Here is a 25,510-nt window from a genome sequence, read left to right as displayed (position 1 = left end):
CCACATGACAGAAAAGCCAGGAAGCCCAAAGATTGCCAGCCAACTAGAAGATTCCAACCCTGGGAGGAAGCAAGCCTTCTAGCCTCTCAAATCATGAGCCAATAAATTCCTATTGTTAAACCAGCCAATTGAATGCTATTTGTTTTAGCAGCTAGGAAGCTAAAACATCATATGATCCAGCAATCCAGCAAGCACCATGTGCTTGTACATGAGTGTTCATAGCAGCATTATTCATAATAGCCAAAAAAGTGGAAACAACTCAGATGTCCTTTGACTAACGAATGGATAAATTAAATGTGGCATTTCCATACATGGAATATTATTCAGCCATTACAAAGAAATGAAGTTCTAATCATGCTTCAACATGGATGAACCTCAACATTATGCTAAGTGAAAGAAATCAGACACAAAAGACCACATAGTGTATGAATCTGTTTATATGAAGTGTCCAAAATAGGCAAATCCAAAGAGATAGAAAGTAGATGGGTGGTTATCAAGAGGAGGAAAGGGAATTGGGGTTTTTTTTTTTTTGAAATTGGATAGTGTTGATGATTGTCCAGCCCTTGTGAATATACTAAAAACGAATGAATTTTTTATTTCGAAAGGGTGAATTTTATGGGCTATGAATGATAACTTAATTAAAAAATATCAATTCTCCAAACCATGTACATGATTGCAAAGTAAATGCACACTGTGAACTGCTCCTGAATTGTTACTCATTATCTATTGCTGCATATCAAATTGTCTCAAAACTTATTGGCTTGAAACAATAAACATTCATTATCTCAAAAGAGAAAAAGAAAAGAAGCTCCTGGGTAATTCTGTTGTGCAGCCAGGGTTGAAAACCAGCAGATTTGAAGAGTCTCTGGAAACACGAGGCATCAGATCTGATGATTATGTTCCTTTACTCATTTTGTAGTTGAATGGTTGGACTAAGAGGGGAAAGGTTTGGGGGACTGCTGCTTTGTGTCAGCCCCCAGAGTTGCAGCGGCTTCTAGGAAAATCCTAGAAGGGTCTGGCTTTACCATCTGCAGTGCTAGTACCGAGTTATGGCACTTTTTGGAAAGAGGAATAATATAGCCATGAATATAACGTCTATGCACTCTGGGCCAAGCTCTATGTTAGTGTTGTCTGTATCATCCTGTTGAATCTTTACATGTCTTTAGCTCTCAGATCATTTTACAAAGTAGGAAACTGAAGCTTAGAGAGGTGAAGTCCATTTTCTGAGGCCATGCAAGCTAAGAATTTGAACCCATGTTTGATTAGACTCAAGAGCCCTTTCTCTGGGGCACTGCTACGATGTTCTTTCCTCATCCTTCTAGACCCACCCTTTAACACCCAACATCTACCTCCAGCTGTGTTCTAACTGAGGTCTCCAGTCCAGGGGCCTCTGGCTTGAGCAAAAGGGCTGCTGAGGAACTCCCCCATGATCTGGTCTCTTCCAGGGGACTGGCAAGCCAATAGCATTTTCTTTACTGGCTTGTTTTCCCAATATCTACATCTCCAGGATTATTTTTGTGAACCCCTGAAAGCAATCTATTTATACTTAAGTTGGTACTCTAACCAGTGTCAAATGTGATTAGAAACCATGGAATCCTGGGTGGCTGGAGATAAGAAGCCCCAACCCTAGGCATTCTTTCTAGGATTTATTGACCCCTTACTATGTGCAGAGCTCCATTCCAGGCCCTGGGGTCCTGGGATGCAAACAGGACAAATAAGATCTCTACTCCCATGGAGCTAGTATTACACCATGAAAGGGGACTGCTTATGAACAAAGAACAGAATTTCTGTTAGTAATAAGTGCAGCAGGTAAAACACAACAGAGTAAAGTGATAGCACTGGGGAGATAGCAAGGTCAGGGAAGGCCTCCCAGGGATGATGACATTTAAGGAAAGTCCTGAGTGATGAGACGAAACCAGCCTTGTGAAGAACTTGAGAGAAGAAAGTCTTAGGTCAGTGTTTCTCATGAGAAGGGGACTTCACACCAAAATCAGTAAATTAGCCCATTGCAGTCACAAAATATGCATTTTCTGTGCCCAACGGGACATTGGCCAAGGCTGGAATGTTGGCTATTGGGAGGGGATGTGGGGGTAAAGAGCTGGTTTCTGGATGGACACGCAGTACCTTTGGAATGCTTGTAGTACACTCCGCGGTATTTATACCTCTCCTCCAACTGGGAAAGTCGGAGCTTTTTCATGTAGGCTGAGAAAACTCTGAATAAGGCAACTTCAGGCTAGGACATAAGCATTCCGTATTTCATTGTAATTGCTTTCAAATTAGATTATGCTGTCATGGGGCAGGCACACAGCATGCCCTCTCTTCCCCTGGCCGGTGCTTGAATATAGGTGGGCAGCCCATTGTGTTCTCTTGTTGCAGTCCCACCAGCCCTGACCTGTGCTGGCTGCGTTAGACAAGTTCCAGTTTGCTGGGTCATGGTCATCATGATCGTTTTTGTTTGTTTGTTTGTTTTTTATCTTCTGGTCCCTGGTTCTTATCTCCTTTGGAATATGGTGACAACAATGGAGTCTTCACACAAATGCTCACATGTATAATCTCAAAAACAATTTCAGAAGTTTCATCGGCTCCTTGGATGGATCCATGCAGATGTTACCAGGGTGATTGTTGTTTGGCCTGGGTTACTGGTAACCCAGATTCCAGAAGGCTTAGCCATCAGGGCCCTGAAAGGACCTTTATAGTTGGTGATGGAGCCCATGGGCCAGGGGAGCAGTCTCTGCTTTCAGGAATTGAAAAGATGCCCCAGTGTCACCTGGCAGATGGGTGATAAGGGTAAATACCTATCCTAGGAATAAATAGCTATCCCTCCCCTGTGTCCAAGCACCAGACACTTTTCCTGAGAACCTTTGCAAGAAGGAACCATGGGCAGCATCAGACACCACAGTAGGCGAGGTGGGAGTTCAGGAAGTGGAATGGCACCCTCCCCCTCAAGCAGCCAATGCCTCAGGGAAGCTGCAAACCCAACACGGTATTTCAGAGACGATCTTGAAAATTCCCAAGATCCCAGCGAGTCCTGCTTTGCCTGTGGCCTAGGGAAAATAAATGCAGGGTAGCCCTTCTGGGTCAAGTTATTGGTCCATGATGTTCTCCTAAGGGATAGACCATGTACGCAGTGGAAGGTGGGGGGTGTGGAATGAGGGAGTGAACAGTTTTTCCTAAAATCTTGTTAAGCATGTGGTCAGTGGAATCCACATGTGAGCATCTGCCTGGCTTGCTTGTTTTGCTGCACCAAGACAACCTTTCCAGGAGGGTAGGACCAACAGAGCCTCAAACTCTGGCCTACTTGGCCTGTGCCAGTCAAACACTAGTGGAGTTTAGGCCCAAATGGACTTTGTTAGAGACTCCCTTTATTCTGAGCTTAGTGGAATTCCCACTTCCAACAGCCATTTCCGTCCGTGCCACTTCCTTCAATACCAAGAACATGTTTTGTGACAGGAAGTTGCTGGGAAGGAAAATTTTTTCAGCTGAGTGAAACACATCCTGCCAGAACCCTTTCTTCTTGCATGTGCAATTGCCTTGTCCGCTAGAGCTGCATACCAGTACTTATAGGCCCCGTCTTTCAAATGTTTGTTTCTTAGGCAGTGACTGCCCAAGAGTAGATGAGGGTTTTACCTCTGGGTTGAGGGAGAGAATCATTGATGAATGGCTCATTAAAACCCACTGCTGCCACATTCCTTGCTGCTTAGGTCACCTCTCAAACAATATCCATCATTCATTCATCCAGCCAACCCACATCCTGGCTGCTGGGAGGGGTCCGTGTGACACAGGAGGGACTTTATGACCCTCAACACACACACAGAGGGATGAAGCAGAAACACTTCTGGGCCCCACTGAGCCTGCCCTCCCCACTTCACCATGGGGCTTGCCACAGGCCGTGGTGATTGTGAATCTCAAATGCACCAAATAGCTCATCTTTTTCTCTTCTCCCCCACTCACACCCTGTGCTATTTTAGCAGCTAGAGAAGAATCTTTAACAGGCTGCCGGTGTGCAGCTGTAAGTGCTAGAGGCTCTCCTCTGGTTTTTCATGTGTTTTCAAAGACAGCAGAGTCCACATCCTTCTTCCCAAAACAGGTCAAAGGCTGGGGGCAAGCTCCCCATCACAGGGTGGCCAGGAACTGGCTGGGAGTAGCAGGGCCACTGTCGGCACTGTTTTGCCTCCCTCACACACAGGTATCAGGTCAGCTACAGCTTGGGGATGAAGGTGGGCTGGACCCTCGTGACGCAGTTGTGCTGGCTCTGCCTTGCTGCTGGTCTCCAGCATGGTGGCTAGCATGGCATTGCCACTCAGACATTTGCAGAATGATATTTTGATAGAGATTTGGGCTTATGATACAATGTGCATCTCAACCTACTTTTTACTTTTCCCCTCTTTTAAAAAGATATTTCCCCCAAATAAGTTGCTCCCCACATTCTCTTGACTTCTCATCGTTCATTTGTTCATTCAGTAACTCTGTGAGCTTGCAATTGTGTAATAGAATCCTTGTTTCCTTCCAGAGGGAGAAGGGCTGTAGCTTGGAGAACAGCGGCTTTGTACTTCAGCCCCACTAGTGGGTCCTTGCATTCCTCACTCCTGCAAGACCTCCTTCCCATCTCATTGCCTTTGCACGTGCTGTCTCCTCTACCTGATGCTCCCCCTGCCCCCTCACTTTTGTTCATTCCTAACCTATAATTATCCTTTACAACCCACTTGAACACCACTTTCTCTGAGGGAAGTTCATGGCTCCCTTGGCTGTTGGGCCACAAGAGGCTTTTACATATGTGCATGTATTCAGATATATCCCTGGCACCACAGGAATGGTTGTGGAGGTCGAAGAGCAGTGTGATTAGCTGCATAGACTCTGACTTCAATCCTCATGGTGTTTATTAGGCTGCGTGAACTTGGGTAAGCCACTTAATCTTTCTCTGCCTCAGCTTCCTCATCTGTTAAATGGAGATAATGTCTTACATGATTAAGGGTTTGGTAGCAATTAGCCCCCTCCCCCTGTTAGAAGGTAAATTATATATTCATTATGCTTTCTCCTGTGCCCAGTACATAGTAGGGGTTCCAAGTCAGTATGTACCAGACAGGTGAATATATTGAGTGTCTCCTAGGTGAGGTGTTTGGGGACGTGGCCACTGCCACCTTCTTGCTGCTCATAATCAATTCTGCCCTCTTAAATTGACCCTGACAATAATTCGAGGTGAACTTGATGCTCCTCCCACAGAGGGCCAATGGCTATGATTCTTCCCAAATGAAATTAAAATCTTAAATTTGGCATTTCTCAGGCACAGCATTCGGCTCCTCTCCTTTCCTCTTCCTTCCCACTTTCCTTTGAAGACTCTTTGCCTTCCTTTTTTCCTGGCCATCACACACTGTTTCTTGCCCCTTCAGCTTGTGCCCCATGCAGCAGTCTGCATGACCTTTTGAAGGCCATGAGAGGTCTGCCTGGCATCCTGGCCATACATCCCACTCTCCCTCCTCCTTTCTTTTCTCCAACTGGGCCTTGGCCCTCCTGCTGGAGGCCTGTTCATTTGCTGTTCCTGTTATCTAGAAAGTCTCTCTTTTTCTTATTAACTCCTCATCATTCAGATCGTTGTTGGAGAATCACCTCTCCAGGGAAACTATGGCTTATCTGGGCCTATCTCTAGCCCAGGCATGTTTTCCCACTATGCTGGGCATTCACCTCTGCTTCTTCGTAGGGCATTTGTAGCCTAAGGCCAACAGCAGGGCCTCTGGAGCAAGAACCTACCCTTAAAGCCAGCTCTGCAAGATTCTGCAAGGCACTTCGCCTCTCAGTTTCCTCATCTATAAAAGGAGACAGTAATAGCATCTGCCTTGCAAGGTGATTGGGAGAACGATAGAGACTATTGCATGACAGGGTGCCCGGAACAGTGTGTGGCGCTCCATGAGTTCAGTAGAAGTGTCTGTCATGAGTGTTATTACCTCTCTTCCTGAGGAGTAGGGTGTTAGTAAGGTAGATGCTTGATTAGTGAGACCCACCTCCCGCCTCACACCATCAGCCTGAGAGCTCTGTGGGAATACAGTCTATGTCCACTTTTGCTCACTTAGCAGTGGTCAGGTCAGTACAGGATTGGCCCAGGATTGACGCTCCACCAGTGCTGTCAAGGGAATGAATTTGTGCAATCCTTGGGGATCTGGGTATGGCCCAGCAGTGCCACCTATCAGCAGCCCAAGTGTCTCTTGCACTGAAAATTTTGAGTGGTAGAGGAAGGTGTGGTTGACACATGGGCCTCCCCCTATAGAAAGCGCCTCCGTACTATCCACCCACAGATCTGGCCTAAACCAGGTAGGGAGAGAAAGTACGTAAGCACAATGTCATTTTGGTAACTGAGTAGAAAGAAGGTATGCGTTTTTAATGTTCCACTCGCACACCAGCTCCTCCTCACTAGGCACTCTACCTTGGTTATCCCTGCTTGATTTGTTCCTTGAAGTCAGCCTCCAGAAGTCAGTCACTGTGAGCCTCCAGTGTCAGTGGATGCCCCCCCCACCCCCATCTTTTGGGAAGAAGAAAGCAGGGCCGAGGGGGTGTGGAGTGTCATGTCAGGGTGGGAGTCCTCACCTGGGTTTCCCCTCTGAGACTGCTGTCAGGAGTTTTCCCTCCTCACTGCTGAAGCAAGTGTGGGTGTTCTCCTGAGCACCTGCTTGGGGTTGAACTGCAGATACTGCCTGCTTCCAGTCAGGGGGCCACAAGTCAAAGGCATATTTACCGTTTATCTAAAAATAAACCTCTCTTTACCATATGTATAACGCAAGTACCAGGTACAATACTAAGCTATTTACTTGTGTTGTTTTGTTGAATCCTTATCTTGACTTTGAAGGAGAGGGATGGTTCTTGTTGTCTTTATCAATAAGGATACAAGGCTTAGGGAGATGGCGTTGCTCACCCATGTTTTCCCAGCCGGTCAGTGGCACAGCCAAGATTTGAACCCAGAGCTCTTATTTACTACCCAGAGCAGAAGAACAAAGATGCAGAAATGGAAAGTGTGTTTGGAAGGGCAGGTAGTGCAGCAAACCCCTGTGAAGACAGACAACTTGGGTTTGAGGAGACAAGATTTGTTCTCAGCACTTCCCAAGTTGTACCAGGAATGATCGTCTTGAGAAGGCCTTTTGTGATCCCACATCTGCTACAAGCTAGGGGTGTGGGCTAAGGCCATTTGCAAATGAGAGACCAGATCCTACCCTTTCCAGTAACTTGGTGGCGACCAACTTGTTTGTGCATATGCACAATTCCTCTTGCACTTCCCTTATGCCAGGCACTGTGCTGGATGCTCTCAATGCATTTTCTTCCTGTTTAATACTTACAGCAAGTACAGGAGGGAGGTTCTGATAAATCCATCCTATCAGGAAGGAAACTTACTTAAGTAGGTAAAGCTACAATGTTTCTGGTTAGAAACCCAGGGCAAGGAACCAGGTGCTAAATCTTGGCCCTCAGCAAGTACAGTGCATGGAGAGGAGGAGTTCCCTAGGAACTGCCCTCTTACCTCTTATTTCCTTAAGCCCAGAGCATGGGCTGTGATTTGGCCACTTGGCTGCCCAGTGGTGTCTTTCAGGAACATGTAAGAGCAGAGGCCTGGCATCTCCAGTGACTTCCTGCCCCAGCCATTTCACCTAGGCCCTGGCCATTGTCCTGCTTTACAGGACAGCTGAGTTTAGGGCATTATAAAAGCATATGAGTCCTACCCTCAAGAGCTTGCATGTGATAGGAGAGAGAGTCCATGTGTATGAAATATCCAGTAAGACAGAAAATGACTGGAGAATGCTGTCTGAGAGATGCCAGGGGCTATGTGTAGGGTGGGAGGACAGCAGGCTTTAGAGGCCCAGGCAGAGAGGGAGGCAGCTCTTGCTCTGTGGCTAGAACTAAAACTCAGATGAGACATCCCCTCCCCTCAGGGAGCTCACAGTTTTGTGGGGGAGACAAAAGATGAAAAATATAACTGCTAGAGACCAGTAGGAAAGGTGTTGTGATTTCGGGGGCAGGGGGCGGGGGATCATAAATAGGAAAAGCAAGTCATGAACAAAAATGGTCATTAACAAGAAGCCTAAGCCCAAGCCCAAGCCCACCAATAAAGACTATACCTGGAGAAAGTACACTTCAGGCTGATTTTTGAGGAAGGGTGGGTGCTGGCTAGTTGGAGATGCAGAAGCAGTACAAGGCAACCTTATCTGAGAGGCCTTACAAGGCAGAGTGATCTCTGTTCGGCAGAAGAATTCTCCATGTTGAGTAAAGGCATGGGGTGGGGGGCAGGGGTGGAGTGGGGGTGAATGCCTCATTCAGGTTTCAACTTGGGAGTGTGTCCACACTGTAATATAGTGTGTTAATTAGGTGGCAACCCCTTTGTCTGGGAGGGGGTGCCTTGTGCTGAGTCTTTATGAATGAATGGGATTGGTAACAGTTGTCAAAACAAACGGTGCTTTGCTAGAGGCTCCTTGGAAGCCCCTCTTCCTCCACAGCCTCCGCCTGTGCCCCGGGCATGGAGTGTGTTTCTGCATGCCCCTGGCTGGCTGCCCACTTCTGGGCTGGTCCTGCAGATGGAGCGGGGAGGGTATGGGGCACAGGGCCTCATTTGAGAAGCAGAGGCTTGGGGTTTTCCCCTGGTTTGCCTTCCTATGGGAGGGTGAGTGGGCTGATCTCCCAGCAGGTGTCTGGGCACACTGGTATTAATGGATGCCTGTGTGGCATTGACGTCCAAGAGCAGGTTCTGCCACGGAGACCAAATGCCCTGTATGAGTGTGTTCTACCCTCTTTATTGGTGGACCTGGGCTTGGGCTTAGGCTTCTTGTTCATGACCCTCCCTATCTGAAAATGCCCTTTTCACTTCCAACTTCCACATACCCTGTGATTCTTGGAAACTTCCTCCTCAGATAGACCTAACGCTGTTGGGGGTTCTTAATCCCCAGTTGCCTTCCCACTCCCTCTAATTTACAGAAAATGGAATCCTCCTGAGCTTCCACCCTTGGGTCTTAAGATTCCCCAGGAGTATGCACAGGGCTTGGGAGTATGCACAGGGCTTGGGAGTATGCACAGGGCTTAGGAGTTAGTGTCAGCTCTCCCAGAGGAGGTGCTCAATGTTGGACTCCCCAGAGCTAAAGTAGAGACCTAAGGAGACTGGACCCACTGGGAATTTACCAGAAGCTTTTATTTTCCAAATGCTTTCCTGTCCCAGGTCATGTTTGTGCTGTGCTGAGAATATAGCTGCCTGAGCTCCTACCTGAGGGATGGGGTAAACAGGTGAAAGAAACCAGTACCTCGCTGGGGTCTGGGGTCTGCCCCAGTTGATAAAGGCTAGGCTGAGTCTACCCAAGAGGGTATAGACTCCATGAGAGGCAGGGACCCTGTCTGCTGTTTTCTCCATTGTTTCTTTACTGCAGGGCCTAGTGCTCAGTCCAGATAACTGGCTGAGGCACCTGGAGTGCTTGTGGGCTCACCGGAGGCAGCTTGGTGTTGTAAAATGAGCTCTTGCTGCTGAAGTTGGCAGACTCTAAGTCCCGTGCCAGCTTTGCCACTTACCACTTGGGTGATTGTATGTTGGGCTTTCTAACCACCCCAAGCCTTAGTTTCTTCCTATTTACCCATCTGGGTTACTATGAAGATTAAAAATAATGTATCAAAAGGGTAGAGCCTAGGGCCCGGCCCCACTGAGCTCCTGATGCTGGCCAGAACCAAGCTGATGGTCCATGCTGTTCTGCTGTCTCCCCAGACCTTCACAGCCTGGTGCAACTCCCACCTGCGCAAAGCAGGCACACAGATTGAGAACATCGATGAGGACTTCCGTGATGGGCTCAAGCTCATGCTTCTCCTGGAAGTCATTTCAGGTGAGGCTTCTCACCCACGCCGTGCATCCCACACCTCTGGCGCACATGCCTTGTCACAGCAGGTCCCTGGAAATATTGCCCTCTCCAGCTGTTCCTTGGCTGCCAACAAGGAGAGCAAGACCCTTAGCAGCTACAGAGACTGTGCATCTGGGCCTTGGCCTGGAGGGGCCACCAGGAGCCCAAACTGACACTTCTTTCTTTCTGCTGCTTTTTCTCTGTGTGCCTCTCTCAGGGGAGCGATTACCTAAGCCAGAACGGGGGAAGATGAGAGTGCACAAAATCAACAATGTGAACAAAGCACTGGATTTCATTGCCAGCAAAGGAGTCAAGCTGGTCTCTATTGGGGCAGAAGGTGAGTTTGGAATGGGGCAACCAAGTCCTCACTCACTTCCTGACCTTCAGGCTCTACTGCATGACATCTGCATTCTGGACAGAAGGAGGTTTGTTGGTGGCAAAGCACTCACACACTCAAAGCCTCACTAAATATTCAGCAGTGACCACATAGCTTCTCATGATATTACATTGGGCCCCTCAGAATAATCCAGTCAGGTGCAGCCCAGATCTGGGAAATCTGATAACCTTGCAATGTAGGCTTCTGGGTGATTCCTTCTGGAGTGGGGAGGAGTGTCTTTCAACTGAACTCTGGATCTCCTTGTGCTAGGCCCCGAGAGACAGTGACAGACATGTGACCTTGCCTTTCTCTGCCTATCTGTGCCAGAAACAGCCTTGTCCCCTTGTCCTCCCTGGCAAGAGGGAGTGTATGGACAGAAGGAACACAGAGGCCAGCATCAGGGCATTGGGGCAGGGAGTGCATGTTCAGGGTCAGTGCCCAAACTTTGTTCTTGGTGCAGGTGCTGGGTAGAGTTTGGCCTCTGGCCAGCCTAGGATCTTTCCACGCCCTGGGTAGATATCCAGGTCCCCTGGTCCCCCATCCCCAGTCCTTTCCATGAGAACAGTCATGGTACTGTCTTAGCAGTAGACTCTTTTTTAAAAATGTGTATTTATTTATTGAGAAATCTTGACACACATACAGTCTATACATAGTATAAAATCAGTGGCTCACAATATCGTCACATAGTTGTATATTCATTACCATGATCATTTAGAACATTTGCATCACTCAAGAAAAAGAAATAAAAAAAGAAAAAACTCATACATTCCATTCCCTTATCCCTCCTTCTTACTGACCACTAGTGTTTCAATCTACCCAACTTTTTACCCTTTATCGTCCCACTATTTTTTATTTATTTTTTAGCCTTATTTTTTTACTCATCTTACCATACCCTGGATAAAAGAAGCATCAGACCAAGTTTTTCACAACACATGGTCACATTGTAAAAGCTGTATCATTATACAATCGTCTTCAAGAATCAAGGCTACTGGAACACAGTTCAACAGTTTCGGGTACTTCCCTCCAGCCGCTTCAATACACCACAAACTAAAAAAGAATGTCTATATAATGCATAAGAATAACCTCCAGTATAACCTCTTGACTCTAGCAGTAGAATCTTGACAAGGGTCCCCAGGGTTGAGCTCATAGGCGCCTTTGGAGATGAGGAGAGGTCTGATTAAGCCCAGAAGCTCCCCATCAGCCTGGGCTCATGTCTCTGCTCATTAAGCAGAGCAGGGTCTCTTCCTCCCTGACATCCATGTGGTCCCAGCTTTTAGAAAAACAAGGAAAACTAATTACTGTTAATGACAGGGCTCTGAGAGTTTGCCCAAGACTCCAGGCCAGAATGTGTTCACCCAGTTCCAAGCTTCTGCCCTGACCTGGGACCTCTCCAACAAGGAGTGCCAGATCTCGCAGGCTTATGGCCAAAATGGTTGGTGTTTGTTTAAAAAAAATCAAAACCCCCAAAATCCGATCAAGGCCTGAGATTTTCTGTCCTTGCATGGATCTTTCCTCTTGGCTCCACTCCAGCCTTCTGCTTCTCACAGCTGCATTTGTTTTGCTCAAATGCTAGTTTGTAAATAGAGAAGGGGTTAGAGGAGAGAACCGTGGCAGTCATCAGTTTTCATTTGGAGAAAAAGTCAGTCTAAAAATGTTCTCTGTTTATGCCCAAACCAGTTCACTCCCTGTCATGATGACCGCTGGGCCTTGATGCAAACTGAAAGAGCGCAGCCTCCAGTGAAACATTTCGTGGGTTTCAGGACACCTGAAAACTCTAAGTACTACCCACACCCCATCTTGTGGTCCCTCCACCTGGTCTGGGGAGTCATGGGACTGTGGCTTTCTCGTGGGAGGTTATGAGAGGGGACAAGAGTCAGAGGCGCAGGCTGAGAGATTCCAGAGTTGAGAGGTTATCCTGGAGGTTATTCTTATACATTAAGTAGATATCACCTTGTTGTTCAAGATGTAGCGGAGAGGCTGGAGGGAACTGCCTGAAAATGTAGAGCTGTGTTCCAGTAGCCATGTTTCTTGATGATGATTGAACAATGATATAGCTTTCACAGTGAGACTCTGTGAATGTGTAAACCTTGTGTCTGATGCTCCTTTTAGCTACTATATCAACGGAAAAGTAGAACATATGGAATAAAAATAAATAATAGGGAGAACAAATGTTAAAATAAATTTAGTTTGAAATGCTGGTGGTGGTTGAAAACGAGGGGTGGGGGTATGGTATGTATCATCTTTTTTTTCTCTGTTATCATTTTATTTCTTCTGTTATCTTTTTATTTCTTTTTCTAAATCGATGCAGATGTTCTAAGAAATGATGAATATGCAACTATGTGATGATATTAAGAATTACTGATTGTATATGTAGAATGGAATGGTATCTTAATGTTTTGTTTGCTAATTTTTTTAATTAATAAAAAAAGTTAAAAAAAAAAGAGTCAGAGGCACAGCTGCAGGTCAGAGAGGCAGCTGGTGGATGTGTCGGAAGAGAAGCCATTATCCCTCCTAGGAACTCTTTAAGCCCTCCTCTCATGTGGAACCAGCCAGGCATGGGAGCTGTGGCCCCCTCTCCCAGTCATGCTCACCTCCTGGCCGTGGAACACCATGCATAATAGGCACACAAACTGAATAGCTGCTTCACCCCAGCCTGAAGGGGCAGACCAGCTGTGTCTGATTCCTGGTATAGGGCTCCTAACCCTGAGAAAAGGTTGGAGTGGTATTTGTCCTTCCTCCTGCCTCTGGACTGGGCATAAAAAAAAAAAATGGCAAAAGCCACCCTAAGCCAGAGGTTTTGCTGTGGGAAACGTCTCCATGGTGACTAATGGAACCTCCTCCATTTTTCTTGTGTGGGTCCCTGGGGAAGGTATGCCCAATCATCTAGATGACTACTCTACTTCCTTTCCAAATCAAGCCCACCCGAGAGTTTGCTGTTCTTGTGGGTCAGTGAACAAGGCCTCTTCAAGCATTCTTCACCACCTTCTCCAGCCCTGCTGTCCTCTTTGGAGCTGGCCCTCAACCTCCAGCCCCCACCCCCTGGTGTCTGTGGTAGTGGCGTACCTTGATCTGTCTATTCCCCCTGCCTTTTCTTCTCAGGAAGTTGTATACAAGGGTATACAGCCGTATACCCCTGTATCCCGGACACTGAGGTGGGAGCAGAAGACATTTAAAGTTCTGTCTAGGCCCATCTGTCTGGTGGGCTCTGGGATTAGGCCACTTGTACTTAATTCTCTTAACCAGTGTCAGACACATCCAGCCTGAGTATTGCCAAGATAGTATTTCTCTAGTTGCTGAAGCTGGAGAGTATGTGGTCTGAACCCTTTTCTCAAATTATTCCCCAGAAGTTTGAGAACAACTGTTTTAGGTTAATTGAGAAGTCACGCAGCCCATCAGCTTTGCCCTGTGTCCCTGGTTCTCCTCTTCTTTCATCAGCAACATATATTTTTCAAGGGCCCATTCCAGGTACCAGGGATGCAGTGATGAACAGACCAGCCCCTGCCCTCATGGCAGACAGCCAGTAAACAAACCAATAAATACATGATTGTAAAATGATAATGGGGTGGGGGTGGGGCAGGGAGCCAGGGCAGAGAGAAGGACCTGGGATGGTGATGGGAGCAGCTCCTTAAGACTGGTGCTCAAGGACGCCATTTAGCTTTGACAGGTATGTTGAGGCTTCCAGGGCAAGCACAAAGCAGCCACTTGAGAAAAGGAGAGCTCTCTGGGTGGACAGAAGGTGTGAGGGCTTTGAAGCAAGAAGGAGCTTGCCTTGTTTGGGTAATGAAAGAAAGCTGGCTAGAGAAGACTTGGAGGCAGGGGCCAGGTCTCCCAGGGCCAGCCTTCCAGATCCAGTTTAGGAGTAGAGGAATAACACAAATCTAATTTCACATACATGCGCACACACACACACATAAATATCAGTTGCTGTGTTGAGAGTTGCTCAGAAAGGTATGGAAACTGAAAGGAAGTGACAAGAGCCTTTGACATGGATGACTTGGAGTGGGTGGGAGGAAACATACATCTCAACCAACAATAACACAGCACACCTGCACTGACTGGGAGCACAAAGGTGGAAAGACACCATATTTGCCTAATTATAGCACAATGCAGGCTACAGCGAGGTGTGAGCGGGTGAGAGTGGGGCTGAATACTTGGGCCCAGGCCTCGCAAAGGAGCTAGCTCCAAAAAGCTTGCATGGCAGAGGAAGCATATGTACTACAGAGGTCTGAAGGCAACAAACAGCAGAACACTTTTGGAATGGAGTTCAGGGGGGCATTTCTGTGCACTTTAGTCAGGCAGTGAGAGCTGATCTCTGATGATTCTGGAAAGCTACCTTTAAGGAGACCTGAGGAATTGCACTCTGGTTTTTTGTTCTTGTTTTTTTATAGTTTTTTGATAGTAGTATCTGTATAACATAAAATTTGCCTTTTTTTTTTTTTGCACAAATCTTAAACTCTTTATTCAAAACGTCTAGCTTATTAATTATCTATTTCAAATGCATTCAAAGCATCATCCTGGTTTAAACAACCTTCTGGCTGTCTGCCCTCACCCTCTTCCCTATGCAGAGATTGTGGATGGCAACGCAAAGATGACCCTCGGAATGATCTGGACCATCATCCTCAGGTTCGCCATTCAGGACATCTCGGTGGAAGGTAGGAGTAAGAACCTTCTGGCCCTGTTGATAAGCAAAGTTCCACATTTTCTCCCTGCCTTTGCCGTTCCCAAGTTGGGTAAGATAGATTAGAATTTTTGAAGTTTTGTCTTCAGGCTTTAAGCCTGTTTGCTGTCTCCTTGGGGCAACTCGCAGGCACTGGCCTTTCACAGGTGTGGTTAGCAGATAGATATTGGCCCAGGCTGCAGGTAAAGGGAGGCCCCACCTCCCAGCCACCAGCCACCTCTACTACTGCCTTTATAGGACCCCATCCCTGTATCTACCCCAAAGCACTGTTGCTGTCACAGCCTCCATCTCGGTTGAATCTCATCCACTCTTGTGAAGTGGGTGTGGATGGTTGACCCCATTTCAAAGTCCAGGAACCTGAAGCACATAGAAGGGTAGTCACTTACTCCAAGTCACTCAGCAAACTAGTGAAAGAGTCAGGCCTGGGTCTTCCTGAATGTCAGTCAGTACCTTCGTCATTCCACTGGACACTCCCTACCCTGGAACCATTGCCTTCATGCGCTGGGACATCTGCTCAGGCCACCCAGGAATGGGCTTCTTCCCTCAGCATGGTATGAGCCACAGGATGAGAAAAGCTGCCCGGTCTGACATGTAGGGAGGGCTCCTGGGCAGCCTAGCCCCAGCCTGAGTACCAGGTCACAACGGTACTAGGACAAACATGTTCCCAGCCCTCTTAGGACTCTCAGTCTACCAAGGACTGCCAGAGGCAGTGGAAAACAGGTTGTTGGGACAGAACCATGGGGAGTTCCAGGGCCTTTTCTACTCCATCGACCTGCTCTGAGTTCATGGCCAGATGTGGGAGATCCCGAGTGGGCGAGGCCCGGTATTCAGGCCCCAGGGCTTATCCTTCACCCTGTTCACTGAGGCAGGGGCCTGTGTCAAGAACATGTTTGGCAGTGTGTTCTTGGTGGTTAAAGACCCAGGCTTTGTCATCAGGAACATGGCACAGGTTCAAGTCCTGACACTGGGGTGACCCTGGGCAGGGAAGTGATTTTTTGTTGGGGACACCAAACCTGCCTCAGGCTGTGAGGGGTCAGTCTGGCTGTGTGTGTTGGAGTAGGGTCAGCAGAGGTCCACCCCTAGCCAGGTTGGTGGCTGCTATTGTTAACTACTCTTACTGCAGCTGTCATTGCTGTATGTGATGCTCTCTCCCCTTGCATTTTGTTTGACCCCCAGGCCTCAGGCTAGAAGTATGATCCAATTTGGACCATGTTCAGAGGGTTGATTTTTGAGCCAGTGCTCACTGTCCTTATGCTTTACAGAGACCTCTGCCAAGGAAGGGCTCCTTCTCTGGTGCCAGAGAAAGACAGCACCATATAAGAATGTCAATGTGCAGAACTTCCACATCAGGTGAGTGCGCTGCTAAGACAGTCCCCAGCCCATCCCCTTTCCCTTTCTTCTTCCTGAGCACTGAGGTGCTATCCTACCTGTCCTTTTTTCCTGTGTTTTTGTTGTGGTTTGTGAGAAGCCAGCCTTCAGTACGTACCTCCCCATCACAATAGCCCCTGGTCCCCTCTGAGGAAGACAGGGATGTGTTAAGGCTGGCACTCTAGTAGCTTTGTAGAATCTTCTTCCCCCGATACAAGGAAATTCTCAGAAATGGCAACAAAACTCTTACTGTATCTTGACATTTCTAGAGGGGCCAGTCATTAGAATTGCTAGTGAATTTAGCATTGGGGGGGAAAGTACTGTAGATAGAAACCAAGACAGACAGGACTCAAACATACCATGAGCCTGTTCTCACTTGAGGTGAAAGAGGGAAGGAAATGAGATGTGTCTAGCATCGTTGGAACATGCACAAAGTGAGTGTGAGTGTGGTGGGTGTGTGTAGGGCACCTGGGTCTCAGCATGTCTTGGGAGGTAGAGTTTCTGGGTGGTCGAAAGCTCAGGCTTGGATGTGACCCTGAACGCCAACCCAGCTTGGCCTTGTGACTTCTCTGAGCTGCTCATGTCCTGGAGTCGACAAATAAAGGAATGAGGAGAACAGGATCCTTTTGTCCATGCTCTGCTGTTAATAGTATGTGTTTCCTTCCTCTATCTCTGCCTCTCCCCCTCTCCTCCTTTTTCTGCCGCCAACTGGATGCTCTTTTTTGTACTACTTCATTTATTTATTCAATTAGCAATGGAATGCCTATGACATGCCACAAGTGGGGATACAGCAGCACCCAAAAAAAGTCCCTACCCTTTGGAAGTTTACTTGACAGCAAGCGAGGGGACCAACAGTTTACAGAAATGCAGATAAACTCACAGGATAAATTCAGATAATGAGGAATGCTTTATAAAGACAACAAAATAGGATGAGTGCTAGAAAGTTGTCAGGGAAAGGGGCAGGCGTTCTAGCCAGGACCTTGCTCCAGATTGACCTTTCTGATGAGGTGACATTGAGCTTGACACTTGAGTGCCCAGAAGGAACCTGGGCTTTGAAGATCTGGGGAAGACAGATGGGACCAGCCACTATTTTCCTCTGAACCTGTCTTGGAAATTAGGCAGCCCATGGCCTGGCCCCGCGAGGGGCAGGAGGTCATGCAGCTGGCCTGTCCAGATGTGGAGCCCCACATTATAGTGCTCCATAGGTCACGCTGTCTTCCTAGCTAGCAGCTATAAAGGTCTTACTTTCAATCCTTACAGCCACCCTTTGAAGTAGGTACTGCTGTTTTATAGATATGAGAATGAGGTATAGGAGATCAAGTGACTTGCTCAAGATCAAGCTAACAGTAAAGGGGAAGAGCCGGAATTTGACCCAGACTGTCTGGCTCCAGAGGTCATGCTCATTGCCACTCTACCATCTTGCCCTTCTGAATTGCCTCATGTTAAATACTCAATAAATGGGGACTGATAATTAACGTGGGTGCCCAGGGCTATTCTGCCCTCCCACAGCAGTGAAAGTGCTGATAACCTTTGCCTTTCCATCCTCAGCTGGAAGGACGGTCTTGCCTTCAATGCCTTGATTCACCGGCACAGACCAGAGCTGATTGAGTACGACAAGCTGAGAAAGGTACACACCTTGAGCACCCCTCAGTGGCGTACAGACTACCCAAGTCTGATGCCTACTGGGCCAGGGACCCCACCCCCCAAGCCCACCCATCACCAGCCTCCAGAGCTGGGTTCTGTGCTCAGAGGGGCAGGCTGGCAGAGCCTTGTACAAGACCCAGTCCCTCTAGGAGCTCCAGCCTCGTGGAGGAGGCAAACCAGCCACACAAGACGATGCACATGCTTCTCAGGGCTGCATAATGGGGGGATGGGACCAGACAGGTATGTCAGGGGAAGACCAGGAAAAGGCGCCTGGAGGACAAGGCAGCTTAGAGCCAAAGAGGGACTCCCAGGTGGGGAAGTCCTTACAAACTGCAGTGAAAAGTAAGGGAAGTGAGGGAGGGTCAAGTAGGCTTTCAGCCTATGAGCAGCAAGGAACCTAGGGCTGGTGGGGAGACACATGAAATGAGACTCTAGGGAGTTGGAAAATGTGAGCCTGCAGTTTTGTCCTTAACCTTCGCCCTCCATTGCTATCTCAGTCCTGACCACACCTTCCAGCTGAAATGAAGACTCAGGTTTCAGGGCAATGGACCTTAATCTGGAGTTCGTGGTAGGCTAAAAATTATCGGAAAGTATACTTTTCTCGAGAAAAGATCCATAGAGGGCCCTATAAGGATTGTAATAGGTATTCCTTCTCCCGATGCAGCACGGGTTTTCAGCACAGGCTGAAAATTGCTTCAAGAAATCTTTCCAGTCCTGCCTGCTCCCCAGCTTCCTTCCTTCCAGACCAGCTCTTCTTCCCCTCTGCTTCTGTATCCTGCCCCTAACAGAGTTCTTGCTCTTCCCACCTCCATCCCCCAGGACGACCCAGTCACCAACCTGAACAATGCCTTTGAAGTGGCTGAGAAATACCTAGATATCCCCAAGATGCTGGATGCAGAGGGTAAGTATATTCCTTTGGCTTAGTCTACTCCATGTTTTGTGGGTACCTCATTTGTCCAAACGTGGCTCTGGGTGAGGGCCTGTGGGCACGTCAAAGCTTTGACGTGTCCTTGCAGAGCTGGCCTTGCCAGCAGGAAAGACTGAGTTGATCTGCGAGACTGGGGACAGCAGTGCTGCCCTGGGAACCAGAGCAGGTACTGCCTGAACAGGGCAAACACATTCTAGGATGAGAAAGGTGGGGAGGGGAGAACTTAAAGCAGATCAGCTCTTGGGGGACTGCACACTGGGGCCAGAGCCCAGGGGCCCTGCCAGTCCCCTCCCTGGGCGAGAACCTTCCCTCCCTCAGGCAGGGGTAACATGACCAAGGAAGGCTGGCTCTAGGCTTCCCGTGAATAACCACCACCTCTCCCCTCCCTGCCTGTAGCAGACTTGGAGTCTGGAGCTGCAAGAGTGGAGTGTTTTGTTTTTCCCTTTTCCAGCTTGGCTCCATTTCTCAGTCACACACCACCCCTGGCCAGGACCTCTGGTAGCCCTTGGCGTTGACTGTCCAACAGCCCCTTGAGACTATTCGCAAAGAGAGAAAGCGGCCTCATTTTCATACTGTTCCCACAGCCTTGACCTTCTTAGAGACCATGGGGGTGGGGGACCTGACTGGATTTACCTGAGTCCCCAGGTGTCACATGAATCAGCACAGACGTTGTGACTTCTGGGATGACTGTGGCCTAGGGAGCTTATGGATCCCAGTGAGCGACCCCCACCCCGCCCTGCTCTGGGCGGTTTAACCCTTGTCATTCACTTGCAGACATCGTGAACACGGCCCGGCCCGACGAGAAGGCCATAATGACCTATGTGTCCAGCTTCTACCATGCCTTTTCGGGAGCGCAGAAGGTACCGGGCAGGGCCAGGCAGGCCCACCTCGCCGCCACTGCCCAATGCCACTGCTGCCTCTCGCCTTCCGTGCTCACCTCATTTCTCTTGCAGACGGCAGTGGCCTTTCTCCGACTGGAAGCCAGCCCCCCTCCCACTCCTTGGCATGGCTGCCCAGTTGGTCTTTGCTCACAATATCTGTTGAGGGCCTAATTTGTGCCAGGCACTGAGGACACAGTAGAGGGCGAGTCAGACAAAGCCCCTGCTCTCCTGGAGCTTACATTCTAGGGGGCGAATTAGACAACAGGCATACCAACAGATGAAGTTATTTCATGTGCACGGTAGAGAGCAGGGAATGAGATGAGGAATAGAGATGGATGGGGACTCCTTTTTGCTGGGGTCATCAGGAGAGGCCTTTGAAGAAGTGACTTGAGCAGGCACTTGGAATGCCAGAGCTGTGGGAAGGGCATTCCAGGTAGCGGATAGCGCAAGTGCAAAGGCCCTTCAACAAGAATAACCTTGACTTATTTAAGGAATGGCTGAAGAGGAGGGGTGAGAAAAGAAGTCAGAGAAGGCGCCAGGTGTCAGGGCGAGCGGAGCCATTGCAGTTTGGGGTAAGGAGTTTGGGGTGAAAGCCAGGGAAACCTGTTGGCAGGGAGGATTATACTTAGGTGGGGAAGGTGATGGCATATGAAGTGATCTTAACATTTTCAGAAAGATCAGTGAGCAAAAATAAGTCTATCTTTATAGAACCCATGGCTACTGTCAAAAACACCCAGGCCTGGTAAGAAAAGGAATTCCCTCATTTGATCTTTGATCCTTCCCTTCTACAAAACCTTGGTGAGCCATGCCCACATAGGCTAGGGCCAGGGTTTGGCTTCCAGTCCAGAGCCAGCGCTATACGTCCCGCATGAGCCTAGGGTCCTGGCACCAACTGCCCTCCCTGCATCTTTCACTCTGTCCTGCCTCTCTCTTTCTCTCTCTCTGTCTCTGCACAGATATTGTAGGCACTCTGAGGCCAGACGAGAAAGCCATCATGACTTACGTGTCCTGCTTCTACCACGCTTTCTCGGGGGCTCAAAAGGTGAGCTTGGGTGGGAGGACCCCTTGCTGCTATAGCTGGAGACTTACCCTCATGTCCCCATTGCCCTTCGGTGTGTGGAGCCCTCCAGCTGCAGGCTGCAGTGATATGAGAAATGACACTGTCAGACTTGGCTTGGCAGGGATACCACAGGCAAGTTTGGAATGATTATGGGGCCACCATTTACCCAGTACCAGCACTGTGAAGAGATATCACAAATACTCTTTCTTTGAGTACTCAGCCCACCCTGTAAGGCTGGTGACTCAGTTTCTTAGGTAGAGAAACTGAAGCCCAGCATGATATGAAATGGCAGAGCTAGAACCAGAGCCCAAGTCTGGTCCACAAGCCCATGCTCATGACTCCCCACCTGTACCGCCGCGTCCCCAGCACAATCCTGCCTTCTCTTTCCACAAAAGCCCTTAGCTCTTAGCACACTTGCCCCCTGCATCTGGCTCTGCCCTTTAACTAAGGGCACTGGACTTTTCTTCCCCTCCTCTTCAACTCATTCCCCTCCCAAGCTCTCCAGGAAAGGTTCAGCATGAGCAAGTTAACTTGAGCCTGTACCTGCTGACCCAAATCTTCGTGTCTTCTCCAGAAGCCCAGGGACACAGGAAAAGCAACCACGTGTTTTTCCCAGGCTGGCTGACCTCATGTTGTCCCCCTGCTGCTCTTATCAGGGCCTTCAGCTTCTACAAAGAGGCTCCCAGCTGCCCCACTGGGACTTCTGCTCCCTCTGCTTGTCTCCTGGTCTCTGAAGCATCCTGGGTGGCACCATCCACCTGGTGACTTGATGTTATGTTACTAGTTGGCCAGTGGGCAGGGAGAAGAGAAATCCCTTAGTCCCATTTGTTGAGTATTTAGTGCATCCCAGGCACTTCTCCAAGACCTTCCCACAAGTAGGCTCTAAGAGAGTTCCCATGCACAACCCAGGAAGGATTAGGTATGGTTATCTCCACTGTAAAGAGGAAATTCAAATTCAGAGAGGTAGAGAACGGTTCCTGGGGTTGCCTGGCAAGGCCTGAACCTGTCACCTTCCATGGACCATCTTTTTCAAAGCCTCAGGCCTACAGGGAAATTCGTATGTGTGGTCGGACTTGACTCCTGCTCTGCTGCCCCTCAGCAAAGTTGCCCTGAGCCAGACACTGTACCTCAGTACCCCCACCTATAAAATGGGGATCATACTACTACCCGCCTCACAGAATTGTTCTGAGGATGAAATGAGCTTGTGCAGGCAAAGGGCTCAGAACTGCGCCTGACAGAGAGTGAACCCTCTGTGAACTGTAGGGTGGCTGCAGTCCCTGGTTGACAAGTGTGTCACAGCCTCTTCGCCCACCTAACCAGCATATGACTGGAGCTCATGTTGAGAGTGCACAGGCTGGGAGGGTGGAGGGAGGACCCCACCTTAGAGGAAAGGGCAGTACCAGGACGTCCTTGCCACCAATCCTGACTAGTTAGTATCTGCCATTCAATTTAATCCCTCTGGGCTGTGGGGCCCCAAGCCATCCTCCCTAAGCACCGCATTGCCATCCCTAGCTTGCTTTTACTTCTACTTTACCTTCCTCCAAGCTTAGAGTTGAACTCTACTATTGTGGTGGAAGGGAGGTCTCAAGGGTTTTGTGGGCATGAGTGCTGGCAGGAAAGACCAGGTCAGGGCATTTGGAGGTTTTTATGGTAACTGGGCCCAGCAGGCTGCAAGGAGCTGGTCTGTCCACCAAGAAATGTGCTGGAATCAGCTCAGGCTTCCCCAGCTGTAAGTCCAGGTTCGTTATAGCCTGTGTTGACTTCTCAGGACAGCCTATTAATGCTTTTTATCGTATTACCATCATCTTCCCAGAGACTTAATCCAGTCTGTTAAAACAGCACTCTCTGGGACTGATTTTGTTTTATGAATGCAGAGTAAACATGCAGGCCTAGTACCATGGACACCATCCCTTCCTGAGAGTTTTTTTCTAGTCACTGAAACCATTCATCCTTTTTTCCTTTCTTCACTTTCTTATTCGTCCACCTGAGCACCAAAAATGCAGTTCTGACAGTGGGTATGCAAGCATAGTGGGTTTGGGCACAGGCTGCCAGTCATCTCCTGCCAAGTTAGAGGTTGGGGTCTAAACTCCACAACTCCCCCACAAGCCGCAGCCATGGCTTCGCTTCTTTACTTATTTGGAGCAGGGTGTTCCTTGGCCAAGGCCCTTCTGAACCTCATCTCTGAGGAGTTCTGTCTGGTGGCCCAATGTCAGCACTTCCAGTGTGTGTCTTAACAGCATGATGCAGGGTGTGTGCGTGTGTGTGTCTGTGTAAGTGCACACATATGCAAGAGTGTGTTTGCATGTGTGTATGTGTGTGTATATGTGAGCTCTTGTGAGTCGTGTGGTGTAGGTGTGTGCACACAAGCCTCCCTGTCCCACACCTCCCTGCTGTCCGGTGCAGTGTGGAGGGGAGGCCGGGCAGCATGCCTATGGAGAGCTGGCTCTGGAGCTCTCTCCCTAGCCTCTCTGTTTTCCTTCCCCACCATTCTGTAGACCCTCCTCACTCTTTCTGTTCCTGTTCTGTTGCCGTTTCAACTTCTCCTCTTGGACCCTTTCTGTGCTTCCTGAAAGGTACCTGGTCTCTCCTCTCTGTGTGGCACCCCTTGCCCTCCTCCTTGTCAGCACTTTGCATTCCCCCCCGCCATCAGGACTAGGCAGGACATTCACCTGTAGTTCTAAGGCAAGTCTAGTTTGCTGTCTCCATCATTCCCTGCTCTCAGAGACTCCCAACTGCCCACGGATTGTGACACATGTATTCCTGTCAACACCCACCTCCCAGGGGAGGGGAAAAGGAGAGGGCCAAGTATGTTCCACTTGAGCAGTGACCACCAGGCCCTCCCTGGCTAACACCTGTGCTCCTAGCCCCTGCCTGTTCCCCTCCAGCTCTTGGACTCAGCCTCAGCTACCTACCTTCCCACCCAGGGAGACTCCTGCTGGGTCTTGAACCTAATACAGAGGACCCAGCAAACCTTAGCTTGGCCCTGCTCTTTGAGGGGTCATAGAAGGCTTGTTAGTCCATTTCCTCAACAGTGGGAAGTCTCCCTTCCCCTTCTCAGTACCTCCAGGGTCTGGGCTAAGATATTAGAGGGCCAGCAAACCATGAGGAGAGGCAACAAGTCTCTCAGGATATGCCACACAGGTCACCATCTCACTGGCCCTGTACTTCCTCTCCTTGCCCCTCCTCTGGGGAATTCTGTTCTTTGTCGATGAACAGCTTTTAAGGGACATGCTTGTCAGGAGGGAGGGTCACCCAGCCCTCAGGCAGCTCTGACTGTGTGTATGCTCCCCCCACCCACCACCTCCCCCAGGCTGAGACTGCTGCCAACCGGATCTGCAAGGTGCTAGCCGTCAATCAGGAGAATGAACACCTCATGGAGGATTATGAGAAGCTGGCCAGTGATGTGAGTGCTCCCCTCTCCCCTGTCCCTGTGGACCCCCAGTTCTCAAAGATCAGCCCAACTTTTGGTTACCCTTGGCCAGAGGCCTTTGTGATGCTTACAGAAGGGAAAGCAGGTATGACAGCAAGACTTTCCAGAAAAGGCTGTAAAGTGCAGGCCCTGGAGCTGGATCTTTCAGGCTCATGTCACCATACCAGCTGACTCCTGGGGTCTTGAATTTGGTTCTTATAGAGGTCCTCAAAGACTGAGTTTCCTTAACACTCCACTGCTTTAGAATCATCTGGAGAACTTCTGAAAAATGTTCTCCCCCTTCCCTACTCCAGGAAGGGCTAATTCCGTAGACTGGGAAGGGACCCAGGAATGGATTCAGTGATGGTACAGCTGAAGGTTCTACACAGTCCCCACTACAGCCTGGTGAGGGAGGAACTCGGATTGCCCCCATCTTAAAAGTGGGGAAACTGCGACCCGAAGAGGGTCATGCACGAGACCATGATCACTCAGCTAGTGAGACAAAGAGCTCAGACCCAACCCAACCTGGGCATAATGTCAGTTGCAAATGTGGGCAGTTAGTCTATTTCTTCTAGATTCTCTTCTGTATTTAAAACATTTCCATATTTAAAAGTTAAAAACAATTCAAGCTTCCCAAGAGCAGCCATTTGAGAACTAATCTAGAGTAGTTGAGACGCTGAGATTTCATGGGCCAGGAAAATTTGAAAAAATGCTTCACGGTTAACCCAGGTGGGTGGACTGTTTATTTTGTCAAGTTAATAATATAACAAAAGAAAAAGCTACTTTTTTTTTAATTGCTGTTGTTTGTAACACCAAGAAAATGTAAAAAGTCTATATTCTTAGAATCATAGCCCTCCCAAAACCCAACATGTGGTGCCTGGATCAAGGCAGACTCACAGGGATACCTTTGAATTGATTTTCTCATTTTCCCAGAGGTTGGAATTTGAGAGCCATTTCTCTAAGCACATTTGGGGCTAGAAAATAACTGATGTTACTTTCCTAGAATTATTTTAGAATATCCAATTTATTGATTGTTTATACCCTTTCTTACTCCATCAAAGATTTGAATGGCTTATATCTTTTTCTTTTTTTCTTTTTTTTGGTGGTGGTTTTTTAATGCAATTTTTTAAAATTTAATTTATTTTGTATTATCAAACCAAAACAACGTACAAACATGAACATTCTCTAACATACAAACATTCCGTGTATGGTGTACAATCAAGGGCTCACAATATGATCAATAGTAGTTTATTCATCACCATGATCATTTCTTAGAACATTTGTATCACTCCAGAAAAAGAAATTAAAAGAAAAAGCTCAT

At 48.5% G+C, this 25,510-nt stretch overlaps 1 protein-coding gene across 6 annotated transcripts in view; it reads left to right on the top strand.

Annotated features, from left to right (window-relative positions):
- Positions 1–25,510, top strand: part of ACTN4 (actinin alpha 4) — an 81,151-nt gene that overhangs the window by 41,511 nt on the left and 14,130 nt on the right. For 4 of the 6 annotated variants that reach the window (XM_077131958.1, XM_077131953.1, XM_077131955.1 and 1 more), the window contains exons 2-9: positions 9,716–9,830; positions 10,063–10,182; positions 14,787–14,873; positions 16,162–16,249; positions 17,816–17,894; positions 18,731–18,812; positions 19,614–19,699; positions 24,091–24,183. In XM_077131958.1, coding sequence (XP_076988073.1) covers positions 9,716–9,830; positions 10,063–10,182; positions 14,787–14,873; positions 16,162–16,249; positions 17,816–17,894; positions 18,731–18,812; positions 19,614–19,699; positions 24,091–24,183 — 750 coding nt within the window. Of the gene's footprint in view, positions 1–9,715; positions 9,831–10,062; positions 10,183–14,786; positions 14,874–16,161; positions 16,250–17,815; positions 17,895–18,730; positions 18,813–19,613; positions 19,700–20,676; positions 20,763–24,090; positions 24,184–25,510 lie in introns of all 6 variants that reach the window. The other 2 variants (XM_077131956.1, XM_077131957.1) reach the window with 1 other exon arrangement.

The sequence above is a fragment of the Tamandua tetradactyla genome, chromosome 16 (assembly GCF_023851605.1).
Source record: "Tamandua tetradactyla isolate mTamTet1 chromosome 16, mTamTet1.pri, whole genome shotgun sequence".
In the NCBI taxonomy this organism is placed as follows: Eukaryota; Metazoa; Chordata; class Mammalia; order Pilosa; family Myrmecophagidae; genus Tamandua; species Tamandua tetradactyla.
The sequence above is the reverse complement of the archived record's forward strand: the minus strand, read 5'-3'. Positions and strand labels throughout refer to the sequence as shown.